The following is a 27,849-nucleotide window of genomic DNA, read 5'->3' as shown; positions in this document are numbered from 1 at the left end:
TTGAGCACCAGCTTTTCATTATAAATCACCAGAGGAGGAAGGTTTCAGATTTGCCCTGGCCCATAACCAGAAGAGAGGTGACCATGCCAAGGTGTGTATGTACAGCAATGGTACACAGGCTTCAAGAGCATCAGGAGCTGACTATGGAATCAGCATAGTCTTCCCAGAAGTAAAGGTAAGTATTGCTCAACCCCCAGGCTGTGAAGTCTCCATCCACAAGGTGAGGGCTCGGAGAGGCATCTACAATGTCTTCACAGTTGCTGCCCTGCTGGCCATGTCAGAGAAGCAGAAAAATTAGGCAACTCATAGTACCCAGGGCATAAAAAAAAAAATCACTGAATGTTAGAGCCAGAGAAGAGGCCCCTGGGGAGACTGAGACTTAGAGCAAGGGAATGCCTTGCCAAGGCCACACAGGAAGGAGCAGAACAGAGCTAAGACCTCTGGGCCCAACTCTCTGCCCTTGGCTTTGGGAAGCCATGCAGATGCCATGCAGATGCCCCAAGATGCCAAGACCTTTAGAAAGTCTCCCCCAAGACCAGCCTCAAGACAGCATTATACAGAAAATAGGCCAGTTGAGTGAAAGGCTACCACCAGCCAGGGCTCTGTAACTAGGGAGTCATCACCTGTCCTTGGTGCTACCTGAGAGAGGGAGGGAGGACATCTCGCTGGAGGTCCCACAGAAAGCTAAGCTGGAGCCAGGGCAGGTCAGCAGCCCAGAAGCTCAGATGGGAACAAACCTGCAGAGGCTGAAGGTGTCATCCCATAGGCTTTATAGAGCAGATCCAGTAGCTCCTTCTTCTCATCTTCTGGGAGGAAACTGGATTTTGCCGCATTAATGTTCTGGAAGGGCCAGGGTGGCAGACAACATGGAACCAGAGAAGATGGAAGGGAGGCCTTGGCAATCTAGTGACATGCCACTCTCTTCATTGAACATGAGCAGTTATTTAAGCTCAGAGGGGAAGGGACTTGTCCGCGGTCAACCTCCAGAGCAGAGCACTGAGGTTCTGTGTTCTCAAAGTGGCATTCCGTGATACAGCAATATGAGTGGTGCTGGAGAAACTGAGAGGCAGGGTAGGATGTAGGAGGCCAAAGAGAGAGTCCTGCAGAGACAGGCTTGGGGAATTGTAATACCTAAAAATCAAGGGCTCAGCCTAGGATCTATGAACAGCCTGAAAGTCTGTGCAGAACTTTATAGCTGACCACACATTTTTGGGGAAAGTGGATAGTTATCAGATTCTCTGAGGGCAAGCAAAGGATGAAACACCTGGTCCTAGGTCAGTATGTCTCTCTGTGGAATGCGTTGAACTCTAGCTCTGGCTTGGCTTGGCCTATTGAGGTAAACTCACTCATCCCCAGAGGTTCTAGGCCCTGCAGGCCTCACATACTCCCAAGGGCCCAGAGTCAAGGCCGACAGGGTCCACAGGCACTCACCAGTCTCTTAAACTCCTCTTCAGTAAATCCCATGTCCCGTTTAGTCATCTGGTAATCAGTGTCTATGGTAGACTTGAAAATGAGTGGGTCATCCGTGTTTAGCGAGTAGTTAGCCCGGTCGTTTTTGAATCTGGATATGGGCGAGAAGGGGAGAAGGGCCTCCCTTTACTCTTTTGTGAACAGTCACTGCATACTGACCTCTGTACCCTCCTTGAGCCTTGCATCACCCTTAAACACACCCAGAAGATTTCCTCAGAGGAAGAAACAGATTCAGAGAACTCAGGTGACTTGTCCAAGGCCACATAATTAGGAACTCAAGACTCAAACCATCTGATCAGGCCAAAGCCAGGCAGTGGCAGAAGAGAGGGCCAAGTAGAGTGGTCGCTTGGGGAGGCCACACAAGCAACGCCCTCCTCCAGCTACCACCTTCTCTAGCCAGTCCCTTTCACAGCCAACAGTCTGGGGGAGTTGTCCTCACACTACGCCAACCGCCATCAATCCCACCGGGCTCTGCTCTTCAAGGACACCATGGAAACTGTACGTGGCACAGTCCCTGCCCACTGTCTTCTTAAATCCAGTGGACCTTTCCCAGCTCTTACTGCATTCAGCTTGTGTAGAATTTTACACTGTTGGCTGTTCATGGAGCCCTTTCTGTTGATTTCTCAGACACCACACTTTGACTTTCCTCCTACTTGTCTCTTCTGTCTGTCCCATAAATGTCACTTCCTTCTGGGTTCTCTCCTAGGCCCTCTTACTCCCTGTCTCCTGAGGCCATCACTTCTCCCTTCAACCACTATGTCTGGGTAGATAGCTCTTGCATTTTTTCCAGCCCACAGGCTGTATGGCCATGAGCCTCCAAGAACCTCACCTAGACAAGCCACAGGACCTGGACACTACCCTTTCCTAAGGCAGATCTCAGGACCCCCTTGTAATCAATTTCGGAGCCCAAGCTCCTTCCCTTCACATAAGCTTGGCTGACAGACCAGTGCTGGCCTGGCCATGGCCACCCCGAGTTCTTGCCATCATCCTGTGTCAGGGAAAGGCAGCTTTGCCCTCCCAACGCCTGATGCCACTCCCAGGGTTCAGTCACAGAACAGCCTGAAGACAGGCCAAGGCCTCTGCGTTAGACTGCAGGGTAGGATGGGCAGACCCTCCAGGGGAAAGCTTCAAGAAGGTGCTTGGGGGGAATGCCCAGAGGTGCCAGGAGCACAGGCTGTGTAAGCAGGAGGGACTCATCTTCCTGACCCCTAGGAGGCAGAATTCAGAGTGTCCAAGTTTCTCTTGGGGCAGCAGGACGTTCTGGTGCAGCTCAGCGAGCTACAGGCCCCAGCTGCGCTATTTAGTCAAGTGACAGCACACCCAAGCTTTGGAGTTCTCATTTGTAAGACAAGGATGGTAACGCCTGCTTCCCAAGGAGTCTGGTGGATTTTGAATCAAGAGTCACAGCATGGCCAGTGCCTAGTCCCTGCATCTTCTCTTCCCTGGGCTCTCCTGGTACAAGACTGAATGGGCCCCAGAGGAGTAGCCTCACCGAACGACTGCATGCTCCGTGTCGGGGTTCCAGGAGCCTGTGAGGTAGCTGGACCAGGGGCAGACCTGGAAGAGCAGGAGTGTGGCTGACACGGACACCCCCAGGCCACACGGACTCCTTCCCCTCACACCCTGGAGCTGGAACCATCTATTCTGGCCACTGCCACACTGGCCTCCCTGCCACCGACTCCCATGAGCCTTCAGTCCCAGCCTTCCTCCGCGCCCACACCTGCCACAGGTGCCGCGCTCCGCCCCCGGGCCCTCCCCCTTTCCACCTCTGTCCTCCCAGCACCTCAAAGTGCATGTTCCTCTCTCGCAGCCTGCTGTAAAGGGCCTCATCCTCCACCGTGTGGTAGCCGTGTCCTATCCGCTCTGCCTTGAGCATGTCCACAGCCTGCAGAGAAGCAGATGGGAGCCAGTAAGGGGGGGGGGGGGGGGCGGCGGGAGAGGGAGAGGGGTCCCGTAGCCCGCTGGCCTCCTCACCTCCTTCACCATCTCTGCCGAGCCAGCCTCCCCGGCGTGGACTGTGCGGTGAATGCCGCTCCTCACAGCCTCCTGAGAAGACAAGAGCCAGGTCACGGGTGGCCCCAGGCAGGCCCAGGAAAGTTAAACGTGACCAAGGTCAGACAGCTCTGAAGTGGGAAGCCAAGCTCTGAACCCAGGCAGCGATTCTCCGGAGCCCCCACTCAACCCTGTGCTTCACCCCTTCCACAGAAGGCTGAGATGTCTGCTCCATACAGAGGCCCAGAGAAGAGACAGCCTTGCCCAAGGTCACAGCAAATCACTGGCAGAAACAGGCTCAAGCACAGTCTCCCAACAGTAGGAAATTCACAATTCCTAGAGCCCCCAGACCCAACCAAGACACGTGGGAACCCAGGAGGCCTCACACTCACCAGTCTGTGTGACTTCTCCCTACTGTGGACGGAGACAAGCTTCTCCCACAGCCCTCCAATGCCAGCCTCTCCCCACCTGCTTCCCTTGGGACCCACCTCGTAAGCCTTCAGGTGTCCGGGGAAGTGGCTGCTTCCTTGGATGGTCTCATCTCCAGCCAGATCAATGCCCACCACAGTCTGCTGCTGGTACTTCTTACACAGCTCCACCACCTCAGGGGACCAGTCTGTGGGTGAGATGCCCACCAGGCCTCTGTCAGCAGCAGCCTGGAGAGATCCTTCCAGAATGCCTGCTTGCTGCCCAAGCCACTTACCCCCCACCCTAGGCTAGTGCAACAGAGGGCCCAGTGTCCAATCTTCAAATCCTGACTGCCAAAGCCTAACCACATGACCTTCAGCAAACTCCACTCAGTGCCTCAGTTTCCTCTGTCGGAGGGGACATGACCAGCTACTGCACAGGGTCACAGTGAGGCTTTGCCCAGATTCTGTAACACTGAGGGCAGGGTCTAGGCCCAGTACACGACAGATGGCCATTCTCATTTGTCCCCACAATAGTCCTTACAGTGGGCTCCTCCTCATTTAGATGAGGAGAGGGAGACGCACACAATTTAACATTTAAATTTAAAACACAACTCATACTGGCATTACTAACCATATTGCTAACGTACTGTGGACTCTTAACCAACAAAGTCATCATTAAGTGTTTTAAAAAGAATGAAAAATCACAGGCTTTGGAACCAGATGGCCCTGGGTTCAAGTTTGAGCTTTTTGCCTTTCTGACTGAGGAGCAAGAGGATTCCCCTCTCTGCCCCAGTTTCCTCATCTGTCGAGTAGGATAAACCATGGAAGCCCTCATAGGCTGCTGCAAGGATTGGAGAAAATACGTGTAAGTCACCCCGTGCGGTGGGCCCGCCAGGTCAGCATTAACCTTTGCTGTCCTCTCTCCACAGTAAAGAATGACTGTGTATCTGAGGTCCAGAGAGGTGATGTGACTTGCTCAAGGTCACACAGTGGGGCTGTTCACCTTGGAAGTTCCATCCATGGAGATCTGATCAGTTTGAGTCACAAGGGAGACCCCTCAGGTCCCAGAGATCAGACCTAACTCACAGGTCCTATGGCCTGGACGAGAAGAGGCCTGACGCACAGGGTCTCAAGGGAGAACCATGGGCTGGTCAGAGCCTGGCTTAGATTGTTTTCTATTATTCAGGCTCCTGTTTTTTATTTTGTAGAGTAATATTCTTTTTTTTCTGTGGTTTTAAAAAAATCTTTATTGTTAGAAGTATTACAGATGTCCCTCTTTTTTTCCCCCCTTTGAAAGGCTCCTTTGGCTTTGAACCTCCCGCAGGTCTCCCTAGGGAGAGAAGTCTCTATTGTCAGGAAGTTCTGAGCCTGCCCAAGAGAACTCTGGTGACTTCAGGAAGCCCTAAGGTCCAGGTGGCAGCGGCCACAGGGGAGACCAGGTGCAGCACCAGCACTGTGCCGGGAGGTTGGGGCTGGTGTTAAATGTGTAGCCCAGGGCAGAGCTGAGGTCATACTCACTGGGCTCGTGGCGCATGCAGCAAAGGATGGACCGCATCTTCACCCCGAAGTCTCTCTCTCCCTCTTGCAGGCCCTGGTTCACTAGCTGCACTACCTCATCTGGGGTGAGGTCCCCTCTGTGTGGAGAGAGGAGTAGGGATGGGCCTGGGACAAAGGAAGTTCTAAAGGACAGCCCTGGGACTGTGAGAGAGGAGGAAGGAGAGTGAGGGGGAAGGGGGAGAGGGGAGGGGGGAAAAGGGAGACTGAGGGGGGGAGGGGAGGGGGGAAAAGGGGGAGAGGGAGGGGAGGAAGAGGAATCTTCCCGGAGAAGCCCCTTCTCACCACCAACCCACTGCCTCTGAGAAAAGACTGAGGGAGACTCCCAAGCCCTAGCACACCCCCTTCCAGCTTCTTGGAACTGCCTGGGCACTTCCAGACCTGGAGGATGTCCCAGTGTTGGGGGGGGGGGGGATCAGACACAGCTCTGTCGTCAGATGGAGAGCACTGCTAGGCTCACCTGGTTCGATTCCCACCTGTTCACATGGATCAAGGTCATGGCTAGAAAGGGGCAGAGTGGTTGGGTGATGGCACTTGGAGATCCCTGGAGGCCTAGGTGGGGGCAGGAATGGGCTAGACTCATTTGAGTTACAGGGTCAGAGCAGGACCGCTGGAAGTCACTGGGTAAGCAGTGTTCCTAGACTGCAAGCCTGTGTCTAGGACTAGGGGTGACAAGACAGGCAAATGCATTCTCCCAAGGTGAAAACAAGCCCAGGTGAGGGATGAGAACCATGTCTCTCGTGACAGAGTTAAGCCCATCTTTCTGAGGCCACAGACCAGACTGGGGCAAGATCAAAGTCTTGCTTGGGTCGAGGCCTCCCAACAATCTGTCCGTTGGGCCACTCTGCCAGACTTGGTGCAGCCCCTCCAAGCCCTCACTTACTCGGTCTGGTTCCAGGGGATCGGCTTCACTTTAAAATTGGCCAGCAGGTGTGGACTGTAACGCACCTCCACGTACACCATGCCCTCCTTGGCCTTCATCTCAACAAACTCATAGGCAATCCTTTTGATAGCCTCCCGGCAGCCCCTGGGAAGGGAAGAGAGCACTTGGGACAACCTTCTCCAATGTCCCTTCAGAGCTCCAGGAACAAGACTGATCTAACCCTTGGCAGATCAAACCCACTTTTGGTCTCTAATCCCTTACCCTCCAGTGCCAAGTTCTGGGCATCTGCCGGAGAAGATCCTGGAAGCACGGCCAGTCCTGTCAGCTCTGCCTCCAAACTGTATGCCAATTGTCCCCTTCACCCTGGTTCTTACCACCTCATCTAACTGGCCTCCCTGTCTCCCTGTCTCCATGCTTCCCTGTGACTGTTCTCCCCACAGCATCCAGAGAGATCTTTTACAAATCGAAACATATTGCTCCTCTGCTCTGAACCCTAATGGCTTCTTTGCGTGGAATGAAATCCAGGAGACCTGTATAATCCGCCCCCTGCCCGCCTCCCCAGCACCTTCCCTCTCACACGTTCCGCGAGCCCACCAGAGGCTCTTTCTGTCTAAGGGACAGTGGAGCTTGTTCCTACATCTGAGCTTTTGTTTTTGCAGCTCCCCGGCCTACGTGCTCTTTCCCCAGATTGTCCTGTGCTTCCAGCTCCAGCCTCACTTCCTCAGAGGACTTCCCAGACCACCTTGTCGTAAAACAGCCCCTCTGTCATTCTCCACCCCTTCCCCTGGACTTTAGTTTTCTCCATGGCCCTTATTACCACCTGACATTACATGTCACATGCTCTATTAGCCGTTTTCATCCCCCCTACTAGAATGTAGTCACCATGGGACAAGGACTTCTCCATTTATCTTATCACTGCTATGATCCTCAGCTGAGGAGAGAACCTGGGACATAGTGGCCACTCAGATGTTTGTTGAGTGATGGATATAGGCCAGAAGGGAAGAGAAATGGACACACACAGGCCACAAGGGCAAAAATAGACAAGTGGGATTGCATCAGACTGAGAAGCTTCTGCACAGCAAAGGAAATCATCAAAAGTGAAAAAGGTACCTATGGAATGGAAGAAAATATTTGCCAACCATACATCTGCTAAGGGGCTAATATACAAAATATATAAAGAAATCCTATAACTCAACAGCAAAAAAAACCCCAAGTAACCCAATTTAAAAATAGGCAACGGACCTGAATCGACATTTCTCAGAAAACATACAGGTGGCCAGCATCACTAATTGTCAGGGGAACACATATCAAAACTACAATGAGATGCTACCTCACACCTGTTAGGATGGCCACCATCAAAAAGAGAAGCCAAGACATAGCAGGTTTGGTCAAGAAAAGGGAGCCCTTGTGCACTGTTGATAGGAATGTAAATTGGTGTAGCCATTATGGAAAACAACATGAAGGTTCTTCAAAAAATTAAAAATAGAACTACCATATGATCCAGCAATACTACTACTGGGTGTTTACCCAAAGGAAATGAAGTCAGTATCTCTAAGAGATATCTGCACACCCATGCTCATTCATAATAGCCAAGACACGGAAACAATCCACATTATCCATCGACAGGTGAATGGGTAAAGAAAACATCTCACACACACAGAGGAATATTATTCAGCCTTAAAGAAGGAAACCCTGCCATTCGCAACATGAACTAATCTGGAGATTATTATGCTAAGTGAAATTAGCCAGACACAAAGACAAATAATGCATGATCTCAAATGTGGAATCTAAAATAGAACTCATAAAAACAGAAAGTAGGATGGTCATTGCCAGGGGCAGAAGGGCAGGGGGTGGAGAGATGTTGGTCAAAGGTATAAAGTTTCAGTTACACAAGATGAATAGTTCTGGAGATCTGTTGTACCACACAGTGACTCTGTAATACTATACTGGATACTTGAAGTTTGCTAAGAAGGTAGGTCTTAAGAGTTCTTACCACACACAAGAAAGGTAACTATCTGAGGTGATGGATATGTTAACTAGCTTGATTTAGTAATTATTTCACAGTTGTGTGTATATATCAAAACATCAAGTTGTATACCTTAAACATATATAATTTCTATTTGTAAATTAGTCTCCCATAAAACTAAAAAGAGAGAAAAGGGCACAGATGGACAAATCCAGAAGGAACTCTGGGATGGGGGAGATACCTGGGACTCAGACTTGAATCCTGGTTCCCACACTTATCTGCTGCATGACCCGTTAGTCACCTTCCTTGACATCTACATCAAAGGGTTATTGTGAGGACAAATGAGTTAAACCTCATAAAACTCACCTGGGCCAGTGCCTGGAGCAGAACAGACAAATTCTCAGTGTTTTAGTTGTTATTTCTGAGTATGGGCTCCAGAAGCAAGGCACAAATTAACCTGCAAGGGCTACTGTGAGTGTTGAGCAGATGACAGTGACCTGCCTTAGCTGGAAGTTTCCACCATGAAGCGTGAAAAAGGAGTAGCCACTAGAAAGCAGATTGTGTGAGAAGAGGTCCCCTGGGGAAATGAGCCACTCCCAGGAGAAGGGTCGTGGAAGGACCTGTGCCTTTGAGAACCAGGATGAGGGTGGGCAGCTGCTATGGGAAACCCCCGGGGGTGGGGTCAGCAAACAAGGTAGACAAAATCCCTACCCTGAGTCTGCAGGCTGGCAAGAAAGGAAAGTAAGTAAATATAAAATATATCCTAGCTCAGCTAGTGAAAAGTTTTATGGGTACACATAAAGCAGGGGACAGAATGTCCAGAGAGAGGGGACTGCAGTTTTTAGTAGTACGATCAGGGAAGACCTCACTGAGAAAGTGACATCTGGGCAGACACATGAAGGAGGCGAGGAAATGAGCGACGGGGCATCTATGGGAACAGCATTCCAGGCAGAAGGAACAGCAATCAGAAGACCTGAGGTCAGGGTGTGAGTGGTGCCCAAGGTGCCACAGGAGGCCAGTGTGGCTGGAGAGGGGAAGCCAAAGGGCAAGTGGCAAGTGATGAGGGCTCTCATTTGACCCGTGTGTGTGCTGGCAAGGGGGTGGAAAGCGAGAGTCTCTCAGGCCATGGCCCCAAATGGCCAGGCTGCTCTGCAGGAGGTGATGTCTAACAGCCTGAGTGGGTTGGCCTTCAGGGAGCTGGGCCTCTTCTGTCATGTGGCCAGACGGCAGGAGCTGCCTCAGGGGTGGCACGGGAGAGGTGCCTAGGCCTACTCATATGTTCTGATGTGGCAGTAGCTTGGGAAATGCAGCAGGTGCTTCCAGGGAAGTAGCATGTGTCTGCTTACCAGAGGCAGGGATTGGGACAGTCAGTGCCTTCCAGGCTGAGCCCAAGAGCTTCTAGCAAGAAGTCAGCCACCTTGCTACTCGTCTTTCTTTCCTAGGACTCCTCGTACCTGTTTTGCCACTTATCCAGCCAATGCCTCCATTCTGCCTCACACACCTTCTTCACTGATCCTCCAACAACGGGAGCTTGGTCCATCCTCCAAGGCTTCCTTGGCCCTAGCCCTTGGACAATATCACACCCTCTCTATCCCAAGGCCAGGTCCATACTTCCTCCTCCAGGCAGCCCTTCCTGACCGCCCCAGGCGCTTTGTCTCTCCCCCTCCTGAGCTCCTGCAACACCGACTGCCAAGGCTGATTCTCACCTGCCTTAGGAAGCTCTGCCCGGGAGCTCAAGGTGGCACCAAGGCAAGAATCTGGGCTTTATCCCCTGCCAGCTGTGGGGTCCTGGGCAAGCCCCTTCACCTCCCTGAGCCTTCATTCCCTCCTCTGGAACTGTGTAAGTCTACCTAGCGGACGACCACAGAAAGCCTAGTTCTGAGCTGGGCAAGCATTATATTCATCTGAGTCTGCTATGAAAAAACAGAAGGGATGCAAAGAGACATGAAAGCACCAGTGCCTGGCTGTCAGTCAAGGTGGCGACTGTCTCCACAGTGAGAGCGGCAGTGCTGAGGACAATACTGTGTCAGTCTGAACTCCAGCCCTAGGAGATGGATGGGATCACAAGGTTCACCGTCTAAGTGAGGGGACTGAGGCCCAGAGAGGGAATGTGCCCAATGTTATGCCATGAAAGAGTCCGAGACTAGGGTCTGTGTTCCTAACCCCCACATTCTGTCACGTCTCTATAGAAGTTGAATTTCAGCCCATCACACCCACTTTCCAGAAGGGAAAGCCAAGTGAGTATACACAACGGTGAAAAGCAGAGCTGCGGTTTCCTCCCCACAGGCTGAGTGCAGGTGTGGGGCTGGCAGCCCTTCCAGGGCACAGCGATGGGTGCTGCCCGGCGCCCGAGGGTGGGGGACTCACACGATGGCAGGCATGTAGTAATTGAACTTGGTCAGGAAGCCTGGGAGGCTGAGTGGCTCGTCCATGCCGATGATTTTCTGCAGCTCCTCAACTGTGTCAGCAGGGAGGGTGACTCCCCTCTTCCTGAGGACAAAACATGAGAGTGATGGACTGCCCCTGGGGGGGGGGAAATGACTGACTCCCCAGGAGGCCACAGCAGGACATCCAACGCCACCCACTGGACAGATGGGAAAACAGATTCAGGGCATACAGAACCAGGACCTGAGTCCTTCCAGCACCTCCTGTCCCCAAGGCCATGACCAGCCAGTGGATTTCAGGGTTGGGGTGCAACTGGGGTCAAAATCTGTGTGCATGGACACACACACACACACAAACACACCTGAGGACAGAGAATGTGCCAGAGCAGCAAGCCTACAACTTCCACCTCAGCTCCAAGAGTGGGTACAGCCAACTGGACCTATGCCAGCTCAGGGGTTATCAGGGGTAATAACTACAGGGCAGGGGCCAGGGCAAGTACCAGCGCTCCCTCCTCTGCTCTCTGGCCAACATATCAGAGAGGCTTGCCCGGCCCAGTGTGCTGGGAGAGGGCTGGGCGGGCGAGCTGGCCGTCGAACTCCTCCCGGCCCAGTCACCACTCAGTAAGGCCTTGCTGAGAACAACCCTCCTGGCCTGGAGCCTCCTGTCTGGTCAGCATCTCCGCCTCCCCAGCCAGGGCAGCAGGGTTCAGGGCTGGGCTGGCTCCCGCCTTCTGCACACCCAGCCCCCTCTGCTCATCCTGGCTCCGCTGTGACTCATGGGTCACCCTGGGCCACAGTTGTCCCACTTTTAAGATAAAAGAGATGACACCACACACTCAAGAAACTCTTCAATAACAAGGGACAAATCAAGAGACCGAAGGAGCTCTGAGGAAACTAAAAATGCAGGAAACAGAAGAAAACTTGAACCTTAAAATGGGCATGATCAAGGAGATGAAAGGATGGTACATCCTTAAAACAAGAACACTGATTTTTAAAAAGGGGACATTGTGCGAGTAAGAAAGAGCTGCTGGAAATTTAAAAGAATATGGCAGCAGCCATCAGGATGTAACAAAAGGGCTGGAAAACAAAGGACAGAATTCTCCAGCAAGTGGAACAAAAGACAAGATGATTTAAAAAGGGGGGGCATCGAGAAGTGTTCAGTTACCCACAAAGCAAGATGATAGGGGGAGGAAATTGTCAAAGAAATGGAAGTTTGACTAAATAGTGTTTCAGTCCTTTAATGCCTTCTGTTATTCAAGTATTAAAATGTTTCCCTACCTAAATACCTGCTCCCTAAGCCCCCTGAATATGCCTTCCTCCCCTTCGGGTAGCCCCAATCCGTATGAGTGCCCAGTGGGTATCCCCAGGGTCATCATGGCTCCTCATGGGTCCGCATCCCTGCAAGATGCTAGGGGCAGATGGCACCTTTGGCGCTGTCCTGAACCGAGGGCAGGTGCTCAGGGCCCACTGAGCCTTCTCCCACTGCTGGCCAGCCTGCCCCAAAGGCACCCCCGTGAGGCCATCCTCAGTAACCAGGGCTGCTGCAGAGCCTGCACTAGTTGGTAAATACTGTATTTTGGATATCTTTCTGGGAGCCAGTGGGCTGTGAGCAGAGGAGGTGGCACTCAGGCTCTGGCTCCCATATTGGCGGATGCAGGGGCCACATTTGCCCTGGACCCCCCTGTTTCCTGTTGGGGCATTGCCTCCTGGCCATTCTCTTCCAGATCTCCTTTCATGGATTTCAACCCAGGAAGGACCCAGAAGTCCACAGTTTCCAACTAGCTCTACACGCCATCTGAGCGCCCGTGATGTGCTGGGCAATGAGTGGACAGCAGCGACCAAGACAGACCAGCCCTGGAAGGCAGGCAGCTCATGCCTCCTTCCCCTCCCCGTCCTGGGCTCCACATTTCCAAGTATAGCTGCTCCACCGAACCGCCAAACCGGAGGCGGGAGCCTTCCGCAGACTCCACCTCCCTTGCCCTCTTCCCGCCATGGTGGGCAACGCGCCTCCAAGGAGCCTGGCCACGAGCCCAGTGTGGAAGACGAGCTCAGGCTTCGGAGCTCGAAGTCCATGCCCCTCCTCAGAGGACCTCCACATCCTTGTCAGTAAAACTCAGAGAATATTTTATTTTCTTTGCAGGTACAGAGAAGAACACATGAGACAGACCCAGAAGCCAGATGGCCTGGGTTTAATCCCAGCTCTGTTATAAAGGCTGTGTGGCCCACCCTCTCCGTTTACTAGGTCTGGCATGTTTGAGAAACACCCTGTGTGGACTAAGCAAGAAGTAGAAGAGGTCAGAGATCTCCCTTGGGCTTTGTAGAACATTAAGGGCCATATGCAGACTTTGGCTTTGACCCTGAGCAAGGTGGGAGGGAGTGGGAGAGGGTTTGAGCAGGGGAGTGAGCTGATCAGATGTTTTAAGACGATTGTTCTGACTACAGTGTGGTGGAGACGGTAGATGAGGGAGGCCAGAGTGGACTCCTGGAGACCAGTCAAGAGGCCACTGCAGTAGTCTAAGTGAGGGACTAGTGGTGGCTCAGACCACGGCGGTGACAGGAAAGAGAGACCAGCCAGATTCAGAATGGGCCTCTGAGAAAGAGCTGATGGGGTCGTGAAGGAGCCAGAGTCAGAAAGCCCTGGAGGGGATGGACTCACAGGGAAAAGAAACAGGTGAAAACAGAATCAGTGGTGGCCTCAGTCAGAGCCAGGAAAGGGGCACTGGATTTGGCCTGGAGGGTAGGTCACAGGCCAGACCCCCCCCCCCCTCCTCCTCCTCCCCCTCTGCCTCTCAGTCCTAGCCCACCGCTACCACGGAGTCCTCCAGGGCTGCCCATATCGGAATCTGACCTACTCCCTGCACCTCCTGCCTGCTGATCTCGAGATCAAACTCCACCTGGCACCCGCATCTCCTCTCCTGGGCCAAGACTGTTCCCGAGACCCACAGGCGACATAGGAAATGGAAAATCCATCCAGCCATCCAACACTGGTGGCTCCTTTCCCTCCACCCCGCCCTTGGCACTCACCTCCTTGCTATGATATTGAGTGTTCTATGACCTCTTAACAAGCACCCTGATTAGATCCCAGCTTGGCCCCCATTAACCCGCCCTAACAGCCTCATCAGGGCCCTGTGGCAACAGCTGGCACTCAACACAAGCAAAGGACGGGCAGAGATAAGCCAAATGCTTTACCCCATTAGCAGAGCCACTGGTTATGATTAATAACACCATCCTCATTAAGTGCCTTTGCTGGAGCCCTGAGCTAAGCATTTTCCCTGCTGTACTTGACCTAAACCTCTAGTGGCAGGGGTACAGGTCGGGGGGAGGGGGGCCTGGTCACAGCTGTGCTTACTAGACAAGTCACTTCAGCTATCGTGACTCAGTTTCCTCTATCTGTGCAATATAGGGGAAATACCAGTACCTATTTCACCAGTTGTCGTAAGGAGTAAGTTGACCCCGGTGTGTTGGCATGCAGTGAATGCGAACACACTTACAGTTAAATAACAATGAAATCACTAGCCCCTTCCCAGGGCGGGATTGCTGGACGTGCGGCAAGATGGAGGAAAGTGTTCTTGCCAGAGCTCGCTCAGGGAGTTAGAAGAGATGCTCCTGAGAGTTGGGCAAACTCCAAGGAGCAGCAACTGTCCTCCATGGAGCACTGAACGGTAGGTGGAGTCCTCCAGCTCCAACAAAATGAGTGTTGGGCGAACTGTGAGGAACGCGGTCTGCCAAGGGAGGGGCGGGTGGCAGGAGTGCCCCCTCTCCCGGGTCAGCTCTGGAGGAGGCCCTGTTCTTACCCTCAACCACAGAGGCCTAGATCACAGCGAGGAAACTGTGTTTGGATTCAAATCCAGATCCACTGGCCTTCAAAGTCCTGTGCTTTTCTGTGCTGGACACAGCAGAGGGGCCACCATGGGCCCTTGAGGCGCAGGAAAGGAGGGGGAGCCTCCCTCACTGGGGGAGGGGCGCAGGGACCCTTCAGCCCACCAGCATCCACGAGAGCTGAGGTAAGGGATGTGTTCTCACTTGGAAGATGCCGAGAGTTGGGACCAGAAAGGGAGCCACGTCACGTCTCCCAGTAGGTTATTTCCATGGTGATGCAGGAGAAGCTTGGGTGTCAGCTGGCCCTGTCAGCTCTTGACTATCCATTTACTTGTTGCGTGGCCTTGGGCAACTAACTGCCTTTACTTCTCTGAACCTGCTCTCTCCTCAGTAAAATGGGGATACAATACCCTCCTCCCGGTGGGTGCATCACCTACCCGGTTCTCTGCCTAAAAACAGTGACTGGTTCAGCCCTGGGAACTGCTTCCACTCATTGTGTGTGTGGTGTGTGTGTGTGTCCATGTGTAAGGTGAGGCATGCTCCCCCTGGCTCACCTGGAAGCAGGAAGACAAGAGTCAAAGGCATCAAAGGCAGAAGACATGGGCTGTGGATCTCCAGCTCAGAGACCCCTTTTTCTGGCTCGGGGCTGGCTTGGTTTCACAGGGATATGGGAAGGAGCAGCAACCCTGGATTCGCTAGAGTCATCAAACTGGTGACCCTGCCCAAGTCCCAGGGAGGAAGACCTCTTATTTGTGGACTTACTTGCCATAGTATAAGATCGTTTCAGGTTTGATGGCTCCATCTAGGTGGACATGCAATTCTACCTGCAAGGGGAAAAGGGGGGAGAGAGAGAGAACACACACCCATGAATGCCTGAAGGACTTTTCAGAGAGTATTAACATTAACCATGAAGACCATTAGTTACTACTTACCAGATACACACACACATCGCTAAACTCTACACACACCTCTACACACTCCGTCTTGTTCAGTCCTCATCTGTGGGGCTGGGTTGTTTCTCTACCTCTTTCACAGCTGAGAATACTGAGGTTCAGAGAGGTTAAATAACTTGCCCAAAGCCACACAGCAAGCCAGTGATGGAAGCAGGAACCCAACCCAGTGCCTTTGTGCTTACCCACAACCAATTAAGTGTTAGAACCAGAATTCTAGCCTGAGCCCAATTCTGAAGCTGGTGCTCCTAAACATGAGGTCAGTCGTGGTCCTGTAGGAGCGACTGAGCCCCAGCTGCCACAGGTGATGGGGCTCTCAGACAACTCACTAAGCAAGCTCTAACTTTCACAAAAGGGTGACCACAGACTCCCTGGACCAATGAATCACATGACACATTTCAAAAATCAGGCTCCGTGTTCAAAAGCTGGTGTTACTTGTTATTGTTGTTTATGTCCTTATTGGTTTCAGAGAGAGGAAGGGAGAAAGAGAGAGGGAGAGATAGAAGCATCAATGATGAGAGAGTCACTGATCGGCTGCCTCCTGCGCGCCCCCTACTGGGGATCGAGCCCACAACCTGGGCATGTGCCCTGACCAGGAATCGAACCGAGATCTCTTGGATTGTAAGTTGATGCTCAACCACTGAGCCATGCCAGCTGGACTGTTGTTGTTTTAACATAAGGCCAAGATCAAGAGGCACTGCCCTAAGGGAACCATTCCAGAGGCCTGAGTGGGCAGAATCCACCCTGGAATAGGGTAAGAAATAGAGGTAAGAAAATGGAGAAAATTTAGGTGGATGTGGGTCAAGATAATTGTGTTTCTTTTCCTGGTGAGAATGACGTGGGCATGTTTAAACAATAACGGAGACTGAAGTTGAGAGATAAGAGCTGCCTGCGTTCGAGGAGGTAGGAGAAGTTAGAAGGCAAAAACCAGAGTGACTCTAAACGTCAGCAGCAAATCTGGGAGGCTGCCCCTGGTGCTGTTGGCCCCCTTGTGGGTGGGTGGGCCTGCGAGGCTACTTCTGGTCCAAGCACTTAAATGCCAATGCAAGACTCCCCAGAACCTTCTTGTCACTCCAGCACAGCCACTGGAAATACCCAGGATGGTAACCGCCCATCTGCCTGTGCCCCTGCAGGACTGCAAGGAGCAGACTGTGCGGGGCATATAATGTGAGCAAGAATGACAGCCACCTCTGGCAACTTGGACCCCTTAGCCCTGGGGATGTGGGTGACTGCAGCAGACTGCAGTCTATCCTGCCTGGACAGACACCATTCAGAACTCACTGTTAACAACTGTGATGGAAAAATGAACCAAGTGCACAAGAAAAGAAAGAAACACGCACCGGAAGGTGGGGGAGGGACAGCTCAAAAGTGTCCAGAAAAGATCACTGTGGGGGGGGTGGGGCAAACAGGGGAGTTAATGGGGGGAGCGGGGAGAAAGAAGTACAAAGAACTGTTACAGAAAGAGGGAACTGCATATGCTAAGTGTCTGAATCAGCACGAGTCAGGGAATTGGTTCAAGTGCAGAGAATGAGGTTCGTGGTGAGAGAGGAAGCCAGAGGAAGTAGGAGGGAGGAGGGAGGTCCCACAAATAACACTTAAAGGATCCACTGAAGAGTTTTAAACAGGGGAGTGATCTTTTAAAAGCTTTTTCTGCTGCTGTGTGGCGAGCAGGTTGGAGGGAGGCAGAATAGAAGACAGAGCTGGCGCAGGAGCCCAGATGGGAGGTGAGCAGTAACCAGAGCTGCAGCATTGGACACAGTAGGTGCTCAGTAAGCACAAGCTACCGGCGCAGCGGTGCATGGCAGGAAGGCCTCAGAGACGGCCAGTAGGCAATGTGCTCCTGGGGAGAAAGAAGGCAGAGCCCACCTGCCCACCATGCCCCACAGGTCCCACCCTCCTTGGGGTTCCTGGGAAGCTGCCTAGACACAGTTCAGGGGAGAAACTGAGGCAGGAGCCACCTCCACAAGCAGCCCAAACTCAGGCAGGCCTATTGAACTTATTGGAAAACTGTGACTACTCATGGAGAAGTGTCAGCCCACCCCAGATGACAGTGGGGTACAAGCTCAGAGACTTTGATTGGGACCTTGCTCTGCTGGGCCAATTCAGGGAAAAGGAACAGCAATAGCTTCTGACTTATCTACCAGGGGCTAACCCATCTACATGCCTGATCTTATTTCATCCTTACAACCAGGAATGTTGGGACTTCCCTCCCATTTTACAGATGGGGAAACTGAGGCTCAAAGAAGTCTCTAAGAACACAGAGTCAGTCAGTGATGGAGTCAGGATTTGAACCCAGGTCTGAGTCTCTGAGCTCCCACAGGCCTAGCCTCAGATACAGATAATGCAGCAATAATAGCAGCTGCCTGTTATCAGACCCTTTGTATTATTTCATCTTAACCTCTTGACAAACATACGCATTAGTCCCATCTGGGCTTGTCAAGCTAAAATTGGAGAAATTCAGTGACCTGCCCAGGGTCACACAGATTTATAGTGGCAGAGCTATGTTGGAACCTAAGTCTTTCCAACTCTAAGCCCAAGTCCTGCCAGGGCCACACCACCTCCCTGGCACTGCACCAGGCCTCCTGGAGAGGAATCTCATGCCCCTTCTTCTGCACTTGCTCCCCCGGGTGAGGCTGACTCACAATCAAAACTGCAGGAAATACTCCCAGATCTGAGCAGGAAGCATCCCCAGTTACCAACAGATATTTACTAACGGCCCCTGGGGGCGTGGGGAAATACTCTGTCCTTGCTCTCAGGAGATGCCAGCCAGAGGAGTGAGGCCCAGGGAGGTACATTCACTTGCCCAGGGTCACCCAAGGTGGCAGTAGCAGAGCCAGGACGCGGACCCAGGTCTTGGATTCCTGGACTGGGGGACTGTCCTCCTCTAGGGCCAACCCCAATCAGACTACTTCTCCTCAGGTCTCCTCACACCCCCAAACATCTCACTGCTTTGTTTCCATCCCACTGATTTTTCAATTCTCTTACCATGTCTGTCTCTCCCACTATTAGTTCCCTGAAAGCAGGGACTTTGTGTCCTCATGCTGTACCCTTAGTGCCCAGGACAGTGCCCCACACAGCAAAGAGTGCTCAGTAGGTGCTGAATGACCAAGTGAAGGTTTTATCTTCTCCCTGCCCTAGGTCAGCAGAGCTGTGTCCTCTCCCTGCCTCGAGAAAGGGCTGACATATCCACTTTGGCCTGGTGGAGAATCTACACAGGGCAGAGTAGCCAGGATTGCCTGACCAGCCCCCCGAACCTGGGCACTAATCAGAAGCTGGATGAGCCCGGTGCCCACTGCAGGGCAGACATCCCCTCCCTTCCTAGCCCTGCTCTTGGCAATGAGCTGGGCAGTGCCAGGTTTGGGGGTAAGATGAGGAGACAGAGCAGCCCTGGGGCTAAAAAATTGTTTCAGTGACACCTCCTCCAGGAAGTCCTCTATACTCAGCACCATCTGGGCTCCTGAAGCTCTGAGGTGCAGAGGGGGAGGAGCTGAGCAGCCCCTTGGTGCCTCCTACTGACTTAGAGCCTCAGTGAGCTCTGTTGCTGCTCTGCGCTTCCTCAGAGGTTTCACCGAAGGCAAGGTGTGTTTTCGGCCAGGAGGACATCCCGTGGGGCAAGAGCCTCGAACTCAGCAGAGTCATCCCCATTTTACAAGTGAGAAAACTGAGGCTCAGAGAGATCAAGGAACTTGCCTTAGGCCACAGATTAATGAGTGCCACATCTAGGGAGCCGTTTGACTCTAAAACGGAAGTCACAACCACCACCCTTCACCCTGCATATCAGCGCTGAGTCAGAGCTGGTATGATCTCAACTGAATGATTAATAATCGTGACAAGGATGATTGATGATCATTTAGCAGTTAGCATCAGCGTGTCCCTTAGTCCCTCCACCCCACTTCCCCAGCAGCCACGTCTACACTTAGTGTTTTATGCAGGGTGGATAAAAGTATGATTCCCATTTTAACATGGGCAAACTGAGGCACACAGAAGCAACTCACTCAAACTCCCACAACTGTTAAGGGGTGAAATCATCACTCAGGCCCAGAAAGCCTGGCCCCAGCTGCTGCCCATGTTTAAACTCCTCACTGGTCTCCCTCTGTGGGTCAAAAGGACCCCAGAGGCTATTTCTTCTCAACCTTACTGCTCTGGGGCCTCAGAACCCTAAAGGGGAGGGGTAAGCCTGCCCCACACTGTGTAAACAAACATTCAAACCTCACTTTGGCCCCCTGGCCTACTCTTCTCCCCTGTTCAAAGCCAGGCCATGGTCCTACCCTTCCCTGCTGTGGTGACGCTCCCCAGGACAACTGGGCAGCTGGACAGGTTTCTCCCAGGTCACATCCACCTGAGGTCAGATATGGACTCATGAGGCTGCCCGGCGTCCCCTGCCTTGCTGTGTGACTAGACACTGAGCTTCCCCTCTCTCATCCTCACTTCCTTGTCTGTCGAACAGCAGCTTCCCCAAAACCCAATCTCTGTTCCACTCCCAACTGCCAAGTGGTGAGTTCTAATAAGTAAGGTGGGCTCTTCCCAGGGGCACTTTATTTTTAACAGATGTCACTGGTAACCAAAAAGGCGCTGGAAGCCCAGAGCGGTGGGCTCTGTGATAGGAAGACAGAGAGATGGCAGATGGAGAGGTTCCCAGAGTCCGGCAGCCCCAGCAGGAAATGCAGACCTCACACCTGCTGCTTGTCAGCTGGGCACTTCACAAGCACCAATCAGCAGATCAGTTTCCCCTGAGAGCCCCATGATCTTGGTGTTATCTACCCATTTCAGAGAAGGAACATGGGGTTCAGGAAACTGTCCATCTGAGCTCTTGTAGCTGCTAATATCAAGATAGGGATCCCACCCCAGTTGATCTGAAGTCCAAGGTCACCCTAATTCTAACTCCTCCCCCACAAAGAAGGGATGGCCGATTAGCAAAGCAGATAACAGCACATCAGTTTCAGGTAGAGCTGGTTTCAAGTCTAGCTCATCTGCTTTCTGCCAGTGTGACTTTGGCAAGTTCCTTCCCCTCTCTGAGGCTCAGTTTCCTCATATGCAAATGAGGAGAATAGGAGGGCTGTTGTGAGCATTAAATGAGTTAATACATGCAAATATGCAAATCAGAACAGTGCCTGATTCAGAGTAAACATTCAAATACAAAGAAAAAGTACTTTGGATATTTAGCCCCAATTCTCCTTTGCCTTGAAAAGGCACAATTTAGAAGCTACTGTTCTAATTTGACCTGCTCACTCAGCTCTCAGATTCTGAGCAGCCTTGGGCAAGTCACTTCACCTCTCTAGGCCTCAGCCTCCTCATCTATAAATGGGGATGAAAACCTCTGCCTCGGTGGACAGAAGCACAACAGGCTGCAGCAGGGCCCACTGCCTGGAATAGACAAGCTGCGAAGGTGCGGGACACAGAGGGCGGGGCGCCTGCCTGGCCGAGGTGGTTGGGACACCTTCCTTACGCTGGGATACCAGAAGAGAAGGTTTCTTGTGTTTCTCATTACAGGAATTCTCTGCTCACTGCTGGGTACTCTCCTGCTCTGGATGCCAAGGAGGGGACTAGACCTCTTCGCAGGGTTTCACACCTTGGGTAACATATCGGTTGGGAGCATGCCTTCCTCCTGGGACCAATGAAACAGCTGAAGAGAATGTTGGAGCCCACGTGTTTGATAGTGAGTGTGCTTCCCCTGTGTTCTGCCTTTTCGTGGCATAACAAGGGGCTGCAGTCATCTTCTGCATTTTGCAGTCTTTGGTCCTGAAGGCATAGCCTTTCCTTCAAACCATTTGCAAGGGATGCTGTGAAGAAGTGTTTTCCTGCATGTCTCAGAGCACATGGCCAGTTTCGCTAAGCTTTGGACGAATCCCTCCTAACCCTCTTGCTCACAGACGTGTTCCTTTCCTCTCACCTCAGGAGGTTCGTGGGACCCAAACATTAGCACAATAGGGGGATGGGTTCTGTATCTTCAGAGAGGAATCTTCCTCATCACCCCTGTCCTCTTTGGGTGTTGTTCCCCTGAATTCTCATAAATAAAAATTGAATTAAGAAAAAGAAAAAGAAAGAAAGAGAGAGAGAGAGAGAGAGAGAGAGAGAGAGAGAGAGAGAGAGAGAGAGAGAGAGAGAGAGAGAGAGAAAGAAAGAAAGAAAGAAAGAAAGAAAGAAAGAAAGAAAGAAAGAAAGAAAGAAAGAAAGAAAGAAAGAAAGAAATCTGTCTCATCAAGTTGTCCCAAGGATCCTGTGAGATAAATCACAGAAGGTACCAGATACCCACATTCAAATGACAACCGTTATTATTATTAAAACACAGGCATGTGATCAGCATTGCCCTCCCTGACAAAGTACTCCCATAGCCAGGGCATTTTCTAGCCTTGACCCCTGTAGAAATAGATAAGGGCTACCCCACTTAGTACCTCCTCCAGGGTTCAATGGCACTCAGAAAGCATATGTTGGAATGACATAAACATAAACAAGGCAGGCAGCTGCCTAGGATCTTGCTACCTAAAGTGTGGTCCGTGGACCAGCCGAATTAGCATCACCTGGGAGCTTGTCAGAAGTGTAGCATCTCAGACCTGCCCTAGACCCGATTCAGAGTCTGAATGTAAACAGTCAGGAGACTTGAGTACACATTCAAGTTGGGTACTCAAGTTGTGTACACTGCTCTGCTCTGGTTCCTTAAAGCTAGCCAGGCCCTGGACCTCACCTGCAGGTAGGTATAGGTCAGAGGCCTGCACCTATGGCACTGGCACCTCCACCCCCAAAGGCTTCTGCAGAGGCAGTTCAAGAAAGCTAGTTAAGGACACAGGATTGTGAAGCCAGCTCGCTGGGCTCCAACCCTAGCTTGGCTACTGTGATTTTCCAAACCCAGTTAGTCTCTGTGCCTCTATTTCTTCATCTATAAAACAGGATGACACTAGCTACCTCTCAGAGTCACTGTTAGAGTAAAATGAATTAATGCAGGTAACATGTTCAGAAGGGTGCCTGGCACAGAGCAATAACTCAACTTAATAAGCTGCTAATACTAGTAGTTAATTATCTGCCACCTATGGGAAGGCAGGGAGCTGGCTCCGGTCGCAGTGGCTGAGATTCATGCTCTTTCTGGCTTCCCCTGCCAGCTCAGGCACGTTCCCCCCTCCCGAGGATATAAAACTTATCACCCTCACGTACATAGTGGGTAACCTCTGGATGCCACTATAAGTAGGTGTGGCCCGTTTCCTACATGTGGAAACTGAGGTCTAGAGGTAGGAAATGACCTGCCAGCTTGAATCAGAGGAGAGGATTGGGTGAGGCCAAACATTAGAGGTAATAGTGATAGTCACTACCCCATGGGGCTGTTAAAAAAGTGTTGCAAGGATCAAATTGGTGCATATAGCAAAAAATCTATAGAAGTGTTACCTTTATCTCCACAACTCCCATTTCACTCCCAATCAAGGGGTTTGTCTACTGCCTTGGGATTCATATCAGGTAAGGTGGTTCCCCAGCCCAAGGACAGAGGAAATCCAAGAACAGTTAAAACAAAACAAAAAACAGCCTTCAAAGGAAAGAACCACTAATGTGGGGCAGGGGCATCCATACAAGGTGTGAAGGAGGCATCTGGGATGTGGGGCGGGGGTTGGGGGGCAGAAGTGCTTCCCTAGCACTCAGAACACCTGGCAGGGTGTGGCTGAGCATTTGCCCTGTGGTGAGGGCATCAGCATTGGGGGTGGGGGTGGGGGAGCTAGGCCTTACCTCCTCAGAGCCCCTCTATCTTCCCGTCTCTTCTAAGCACACACACACACACACACACAGGATTCTCACCAACATTTTTGTGACATATGCTATCATCATTTACACCTGTTTCTCAGATGGCTAAATCGAGGCAGACTGAAACTCGCACCTTCCCCTGACTCCCCGGCAGTCTCAAATCCCACTGGCTGCTGATTTCCTCTGCTGGGCAGACTTTTGGGTGGCTCCCCTCCCTGGATGAATCTCAGTGCCCTGAAGCCCACCAAGTGGGCCTGCACTCTCCCTGACCCACCATTCCCAAGACACCACAGCTGGTGGGAGGGGGGACAAGAGAGTTATCCTTTGGGGCCAGTGACCCCCGAATCTTATCAGAGCCCAAGGCCTAAGTCCCACCCAAACCCTCTGCCCCTATCTCTGGCATGGCTCATGGTTCTTCCCACCGCACATCCACAAATGGACTCCTCGGTGTGGACAAAACCAGCACAGCGTTAGAGTATAAAGCTCAGTATGCACCATACCAACACTAGATGCATATGCTTGTAGACACCTTGCCCCAGGTCCCACTTTGTGGCTGAGGCTCAGAGAGGTGGAGCCCCCTGCCTAGGCTCACACGGCTGCTCAGCGCCTGCGGTGCTAGGATGCCCATTTGACAGACAGCGAAACTGAGACTCAGAGGGGGCGAGTCAGCGGCAGGAGCAGAGCTCGGAGGCCAGCCAGGGGTACCTTCCGATTCAGGACTCTCACTCCCTCAGTGTCTCTCACTGAGCAACCTAGAAGCGGACAGGCGCCTGAGCTGAGGGCAGAAAGCGCCCGCAGGGGCCCCGTTCGCTCCCGCGGTGTAGGAGCCCCTGACCCTTCAAGACAGAACCCGGACCCCGAACCCGGCGCGCGCTCACTTTGGGCTTGTCGAAGGCGGGCGTCTGGGTCATGGTGCCAAGCGTGCGCCCAGGCGCTGCTGCTTCCTCCGCGGAATCCCCCTGGCCTACGGTTGGGCAGGAGGCCTACGGACTTCCCCGGAACCCCGCGGCGACCGCTGCCCGCCTACCCCCTCTTAACAGGGCCCGGCTCCGCCCCCCCGGCGCCAGGGCCCGCCCCCGGCCCGCCCCCCGCCCGCGCCGGGCCCGCCCCGCACGCCTCAGCTCCGCTTTTCCTGGAATTCCGGTCCAGCAGAGGGAACAAACTCAAGTTCCCTCAGCGCCTTGGCCCTCGGGCTTTGGGTGGCAGCCACCTGTGGGCTCAGGTTCCAGCTGCCCGACCGGCTCGGCCGCCTGGCAGCTCACAGCGTGCCAGGCCCGAGCTGGACCCTGGGGACCCGTGAGCATCACACACCGTGTGGGGATTGCTCCCTACCCCACGCTCATCACGTAATTACACAACATACGTGTGTAATTGGGGAGCTTAATGGGGACCAGCCGTGGCCTGCAGGTCAGGGAAGGCTTGTCTGAGGACCCGAGGGAGTGTGCCCGGGGAAGGGAGTTGGAGTGGAAGAGGGCAAGCCAGAGAATGTTCACACCCGAGCTGCTGGTAATAACAAAAACATTGGAAACACCCCAGATGACCCTCCGCAGGCGAGTGGGCAAATGAGCTCTGGAATATTCATGCCATGGACTATTAGGCAGCAGTGAAACTGAAGGAGCTTCAGCTGCAAACAGCAACACATCTATCTCAGAAACAATGTGGAGTGAAAAGTGGCAGAAAACTACATACACTATGATGCAACTCGTAGAATGTACAATAAAAGCAAACCCTAAAATATGCATGTTTAGACATGCATTTGGAAGAATGTTTTTTTAAAATGTTTTTATTGATTTTTAGAGCAAGAGGAGAAGAGGGACAGAAACATTGAAAAACATCACCCATCCGCTGTCTCATGCAGGCCCCCTACTGGGGGAATGGAGCCTGCAACCCTGGGCATGTGCCCTGAACAGGAATAGAACAGGTGACCTCTTGGTTCTTGGGTCAATCACTGAGCCACACCAGCCGTGCTGGGAGAAAATGTTTTAAATCAAGGGAAAGATAAACATAAATTTAAGAAGAATGGTTATCTCAGGTCAGGAGAGGGGAAGAGCATACAGGTATATTCAGGTTATTGGTAATATTCCAGTGCTTGGGTGGGATGGTGTTTTACTTCATTTCATTATATTCTAAATATATAATGAGAAACGAGAGGGTAGGAGAGTGGAAGACAAGGGGCTAGAAAACCAGGTGAGAACTAGGTCACATGGGGCCTGTGGGACATGGTGAGGTCTTTCCCCTGAGAGTGCTGGAAAATCAGTGCAGGGTTTTAAGTGGAGGCAAGACAGGATCGAACCTTTATTTGGAAACAATATTCTCAAAGTGTGATCCGGGAATAATCAACATCGATGTCACCTGGGAGCTGATTGTAACTGTGACTCTCAGACCCCACCCCAGACCCACTGAGCTGCAATCTATCTTTAACAAGATCCACAGTGACTGGTGTGCACATTGCAGGGTAAGCCCGGCCTCGCTCTGTCACCGGAAAGGGACTGGTCCGCAGCGGGTTGGCCTCCGGCACGTGTGGGTTCTTGATTTCATGCGGGAAAGATTTCACAGCACAAGTCCAGGTGATTGAGAGGATGTTTATCAAAGCTGGGGACAGTGAAACAAGGGTGGGCCTAGGGTAGAAGCAACAGGACAGCCTGGGCAGAGCTCTCTAAAGGTGGGAATTTTAGGGGCGGATGTAATAGAATATTTATCAGCTTTATGCTGATGTGCCAAAATGAGATTTATTCCCTTTATCTGTCCTTGGATGTGGTTGGCACAAATGGCACTAATTGGATTTCTGTGATCTATCTCCCCAACTAGGGTGATTTAAGCTAATTTACCCTCTGGTTGGGGAGTTGTGTAAACCATTTACTCTTCAGTGTTCTTGATTAGGGAAGATAAGCTTTTTACTAGACGACCATAAACTGCTTGGCCTTTTAACTATCTGTCAGTGGAATTCCCCACTCCGCTTGTCCTGGCTTACTAGCCTGTCTCAGCTGCAGTGAGCGAGGGCATTGCAGAGGGGCCAGAGCAAGTCTGGAGACCAGGAAGGAGGCAACTGCAGTAGCCCAGGCTGGGGGAGATGGAGAAAATCAGATTCAAGCTACACTTAAGGGGTAAAGTCGCCTGACTTTGGATTGGGTTGTACGTGGGAGTGAAGCAGAGAGCAGGTCAAAAATGATTCTTCCAGTACATTGTGGAAACCAGAGGAGTGTTTTGTAAGATTCTTTCCCAGTTCTCTGTGCTATGCAGGGTAAATCATAACAGCTCCACTTATTGAGAAATATTTGGAGCAGGTACTCTGAGAAGCGCTTTATAAACACCATCATATTTAATCTTTACATTGTATTTAATCTTTACAGCAATACCATGAAGCAGGAAGTGATCTCCTCACTTTACAGGTGAGAACACTGAGACTCAGAGAAAAGCAGAGCCTGCTTCGCACATGTGTTCTGAGTGGCAGAGCTGGGATTTGAATTTGAACCTGCCTCTAGAACCTTCACTCTCTACCTCATTACTGTCTCCCCGGCCCCTGTCATGACATTCAAGTCCATCTCCAATCAGTCCCATCACTTGCCAGCACATTCCTCAAACACTGGCCAACCTGGATGACTTGCTGGTCCATTAACGGTGACACACGTTCTCTGCTGCTACTCCCACTGTGAGACTGAGTCTGATTTTCCTCCTTTTGTTCCTGGGCTGGACTGAGTAACTTGTTTGCCTGGTAGAATGTGGTGAAAGTGACATTGCTGGACTTTGAGTCTAGGTCATAAGAAGCCTTGCAGCTTCCTCTGGGGCCTCTCGAACATTCTCTCTGGGAACCCTGAGTCACAATGTAGGAAGTCCACACCAGAGAATCCCATGCAGCTCCTCCACTGGACTGTCCAGCTGAGCGCAGTCTTTCTGCCATCCCCACCAAGAGACCAAACACAGCCAACTGAATATGTGATGCCAGGTGGAAAGGAAGAATTACCCAACTAACCCCACTCCACATTGCTGACCTACAGATATATAATAGTTAATTGAAGTCATTAAGTCTTGGGATAGGCTGTCAAGGCAGCAATAGATAATAGGAATGCTGACTCATACCCACCCCATGACCCACCCCTAATTACTTTTAATTGATTTCAGAGAGAGGAAGGGAGAGGGAGAGAGAAACATCAATGATAAAAGAGAGTCATTGATTGGCTGCCTCCTGCATGTACCTTACTCGGGATCTGGCCTCCAACCCGGGCATGTGCCCTGACAGGGAATCGAACCATGATCTCCTGGTTCATAGGTTGATGCTTAACCTCTGAGCCATGCAGGGAATCGAACCATGATCTCCTGGTTCATAGGTTGATGCTTAACCTCTGAGCCATGCCGGCCAGCCCCTCCCCCTGGCAATTACTTTTGTTTTGTTAAAATTGACTGAAACTTCTGTGGGTACAGAAACCACAAACTGATCAGCAAAGGCAAGAGGACAGAAGCAACTGGAAGCTTGGAGCCAGTTACCCTCCCTCCACAGGTTTCCTTTTCCCCCAACAGCTTGGCCCAAAGCCTGCTGGGAGATTTGCTACTTGGATATCCCACCCCACACACATCTGGATCTGACCTTCACAGACCCTCAGCTGGAAGCACTTGAACACATAAAAAACAAGATGAAAACACAGAAAAACCCAAAATCCTATATGGGGAAATGATGTGGGGAGACACCCTGCAAGGGGGGGCC

General features: G+C 51.9%; 1 protein-coding gene across 1 annotated transcript; it reads right to left on the bottom strand.

The window, feature by feature from the left end:
* Window positions 1-16: 16 nt before the first annotated feature.
* ADA (adenosine deaminase) lies at window positions 17-24,141 on the bottom strand. The gene is made up of 12 exons (XM_016219378.2): window positions 24,029-24,141; window positions 15,241-15,302; window positions 10,643-10,765; window positions 6,310-6,453; window positions 5,391-5,506; window positions 3,951-4,078; window positions 3,445-3,516; window positions 3,254-3,355; window positions 2,963-3,027; window positions 1,432-1,561; window positions 738-840; window positions 17-265 (listed from the first exon to the last, which is right to left on the bottom strand). Exons 1-12 carry the CDS (start codon window positions 24,059-24,061, stop codon window positions 252-254), a joined length of 1,092 nt encoding a protein of 363 aa, XP_016074864.2. The 5' UTR covers window positions 24,062-24,141; the 3' UTR covers window positions 17-251.
* Window positions 24,142-27,849: the final 3,708 nt, after the last annotated feature.

Source organism: Miniopterus natalensis, chromosome 7 (assembly GCF_054644295.1).
Source record: "Miniopterus natalensis isolate mMinNat1 chromosome 7, mMinNat1.hap1, whole genome shotgun sequence".
Lineage (NCBI taxonomy): Eukaryota > Metazoa > Chordata > Mammalia > Chiroptera > Miniopteridae > Miniopterus > Miniopterus natalensis.
Note: the sequence above shows the minus strand (reverse complement) of the source record. Positions and strands in the feature narration are given on the sequence as shown.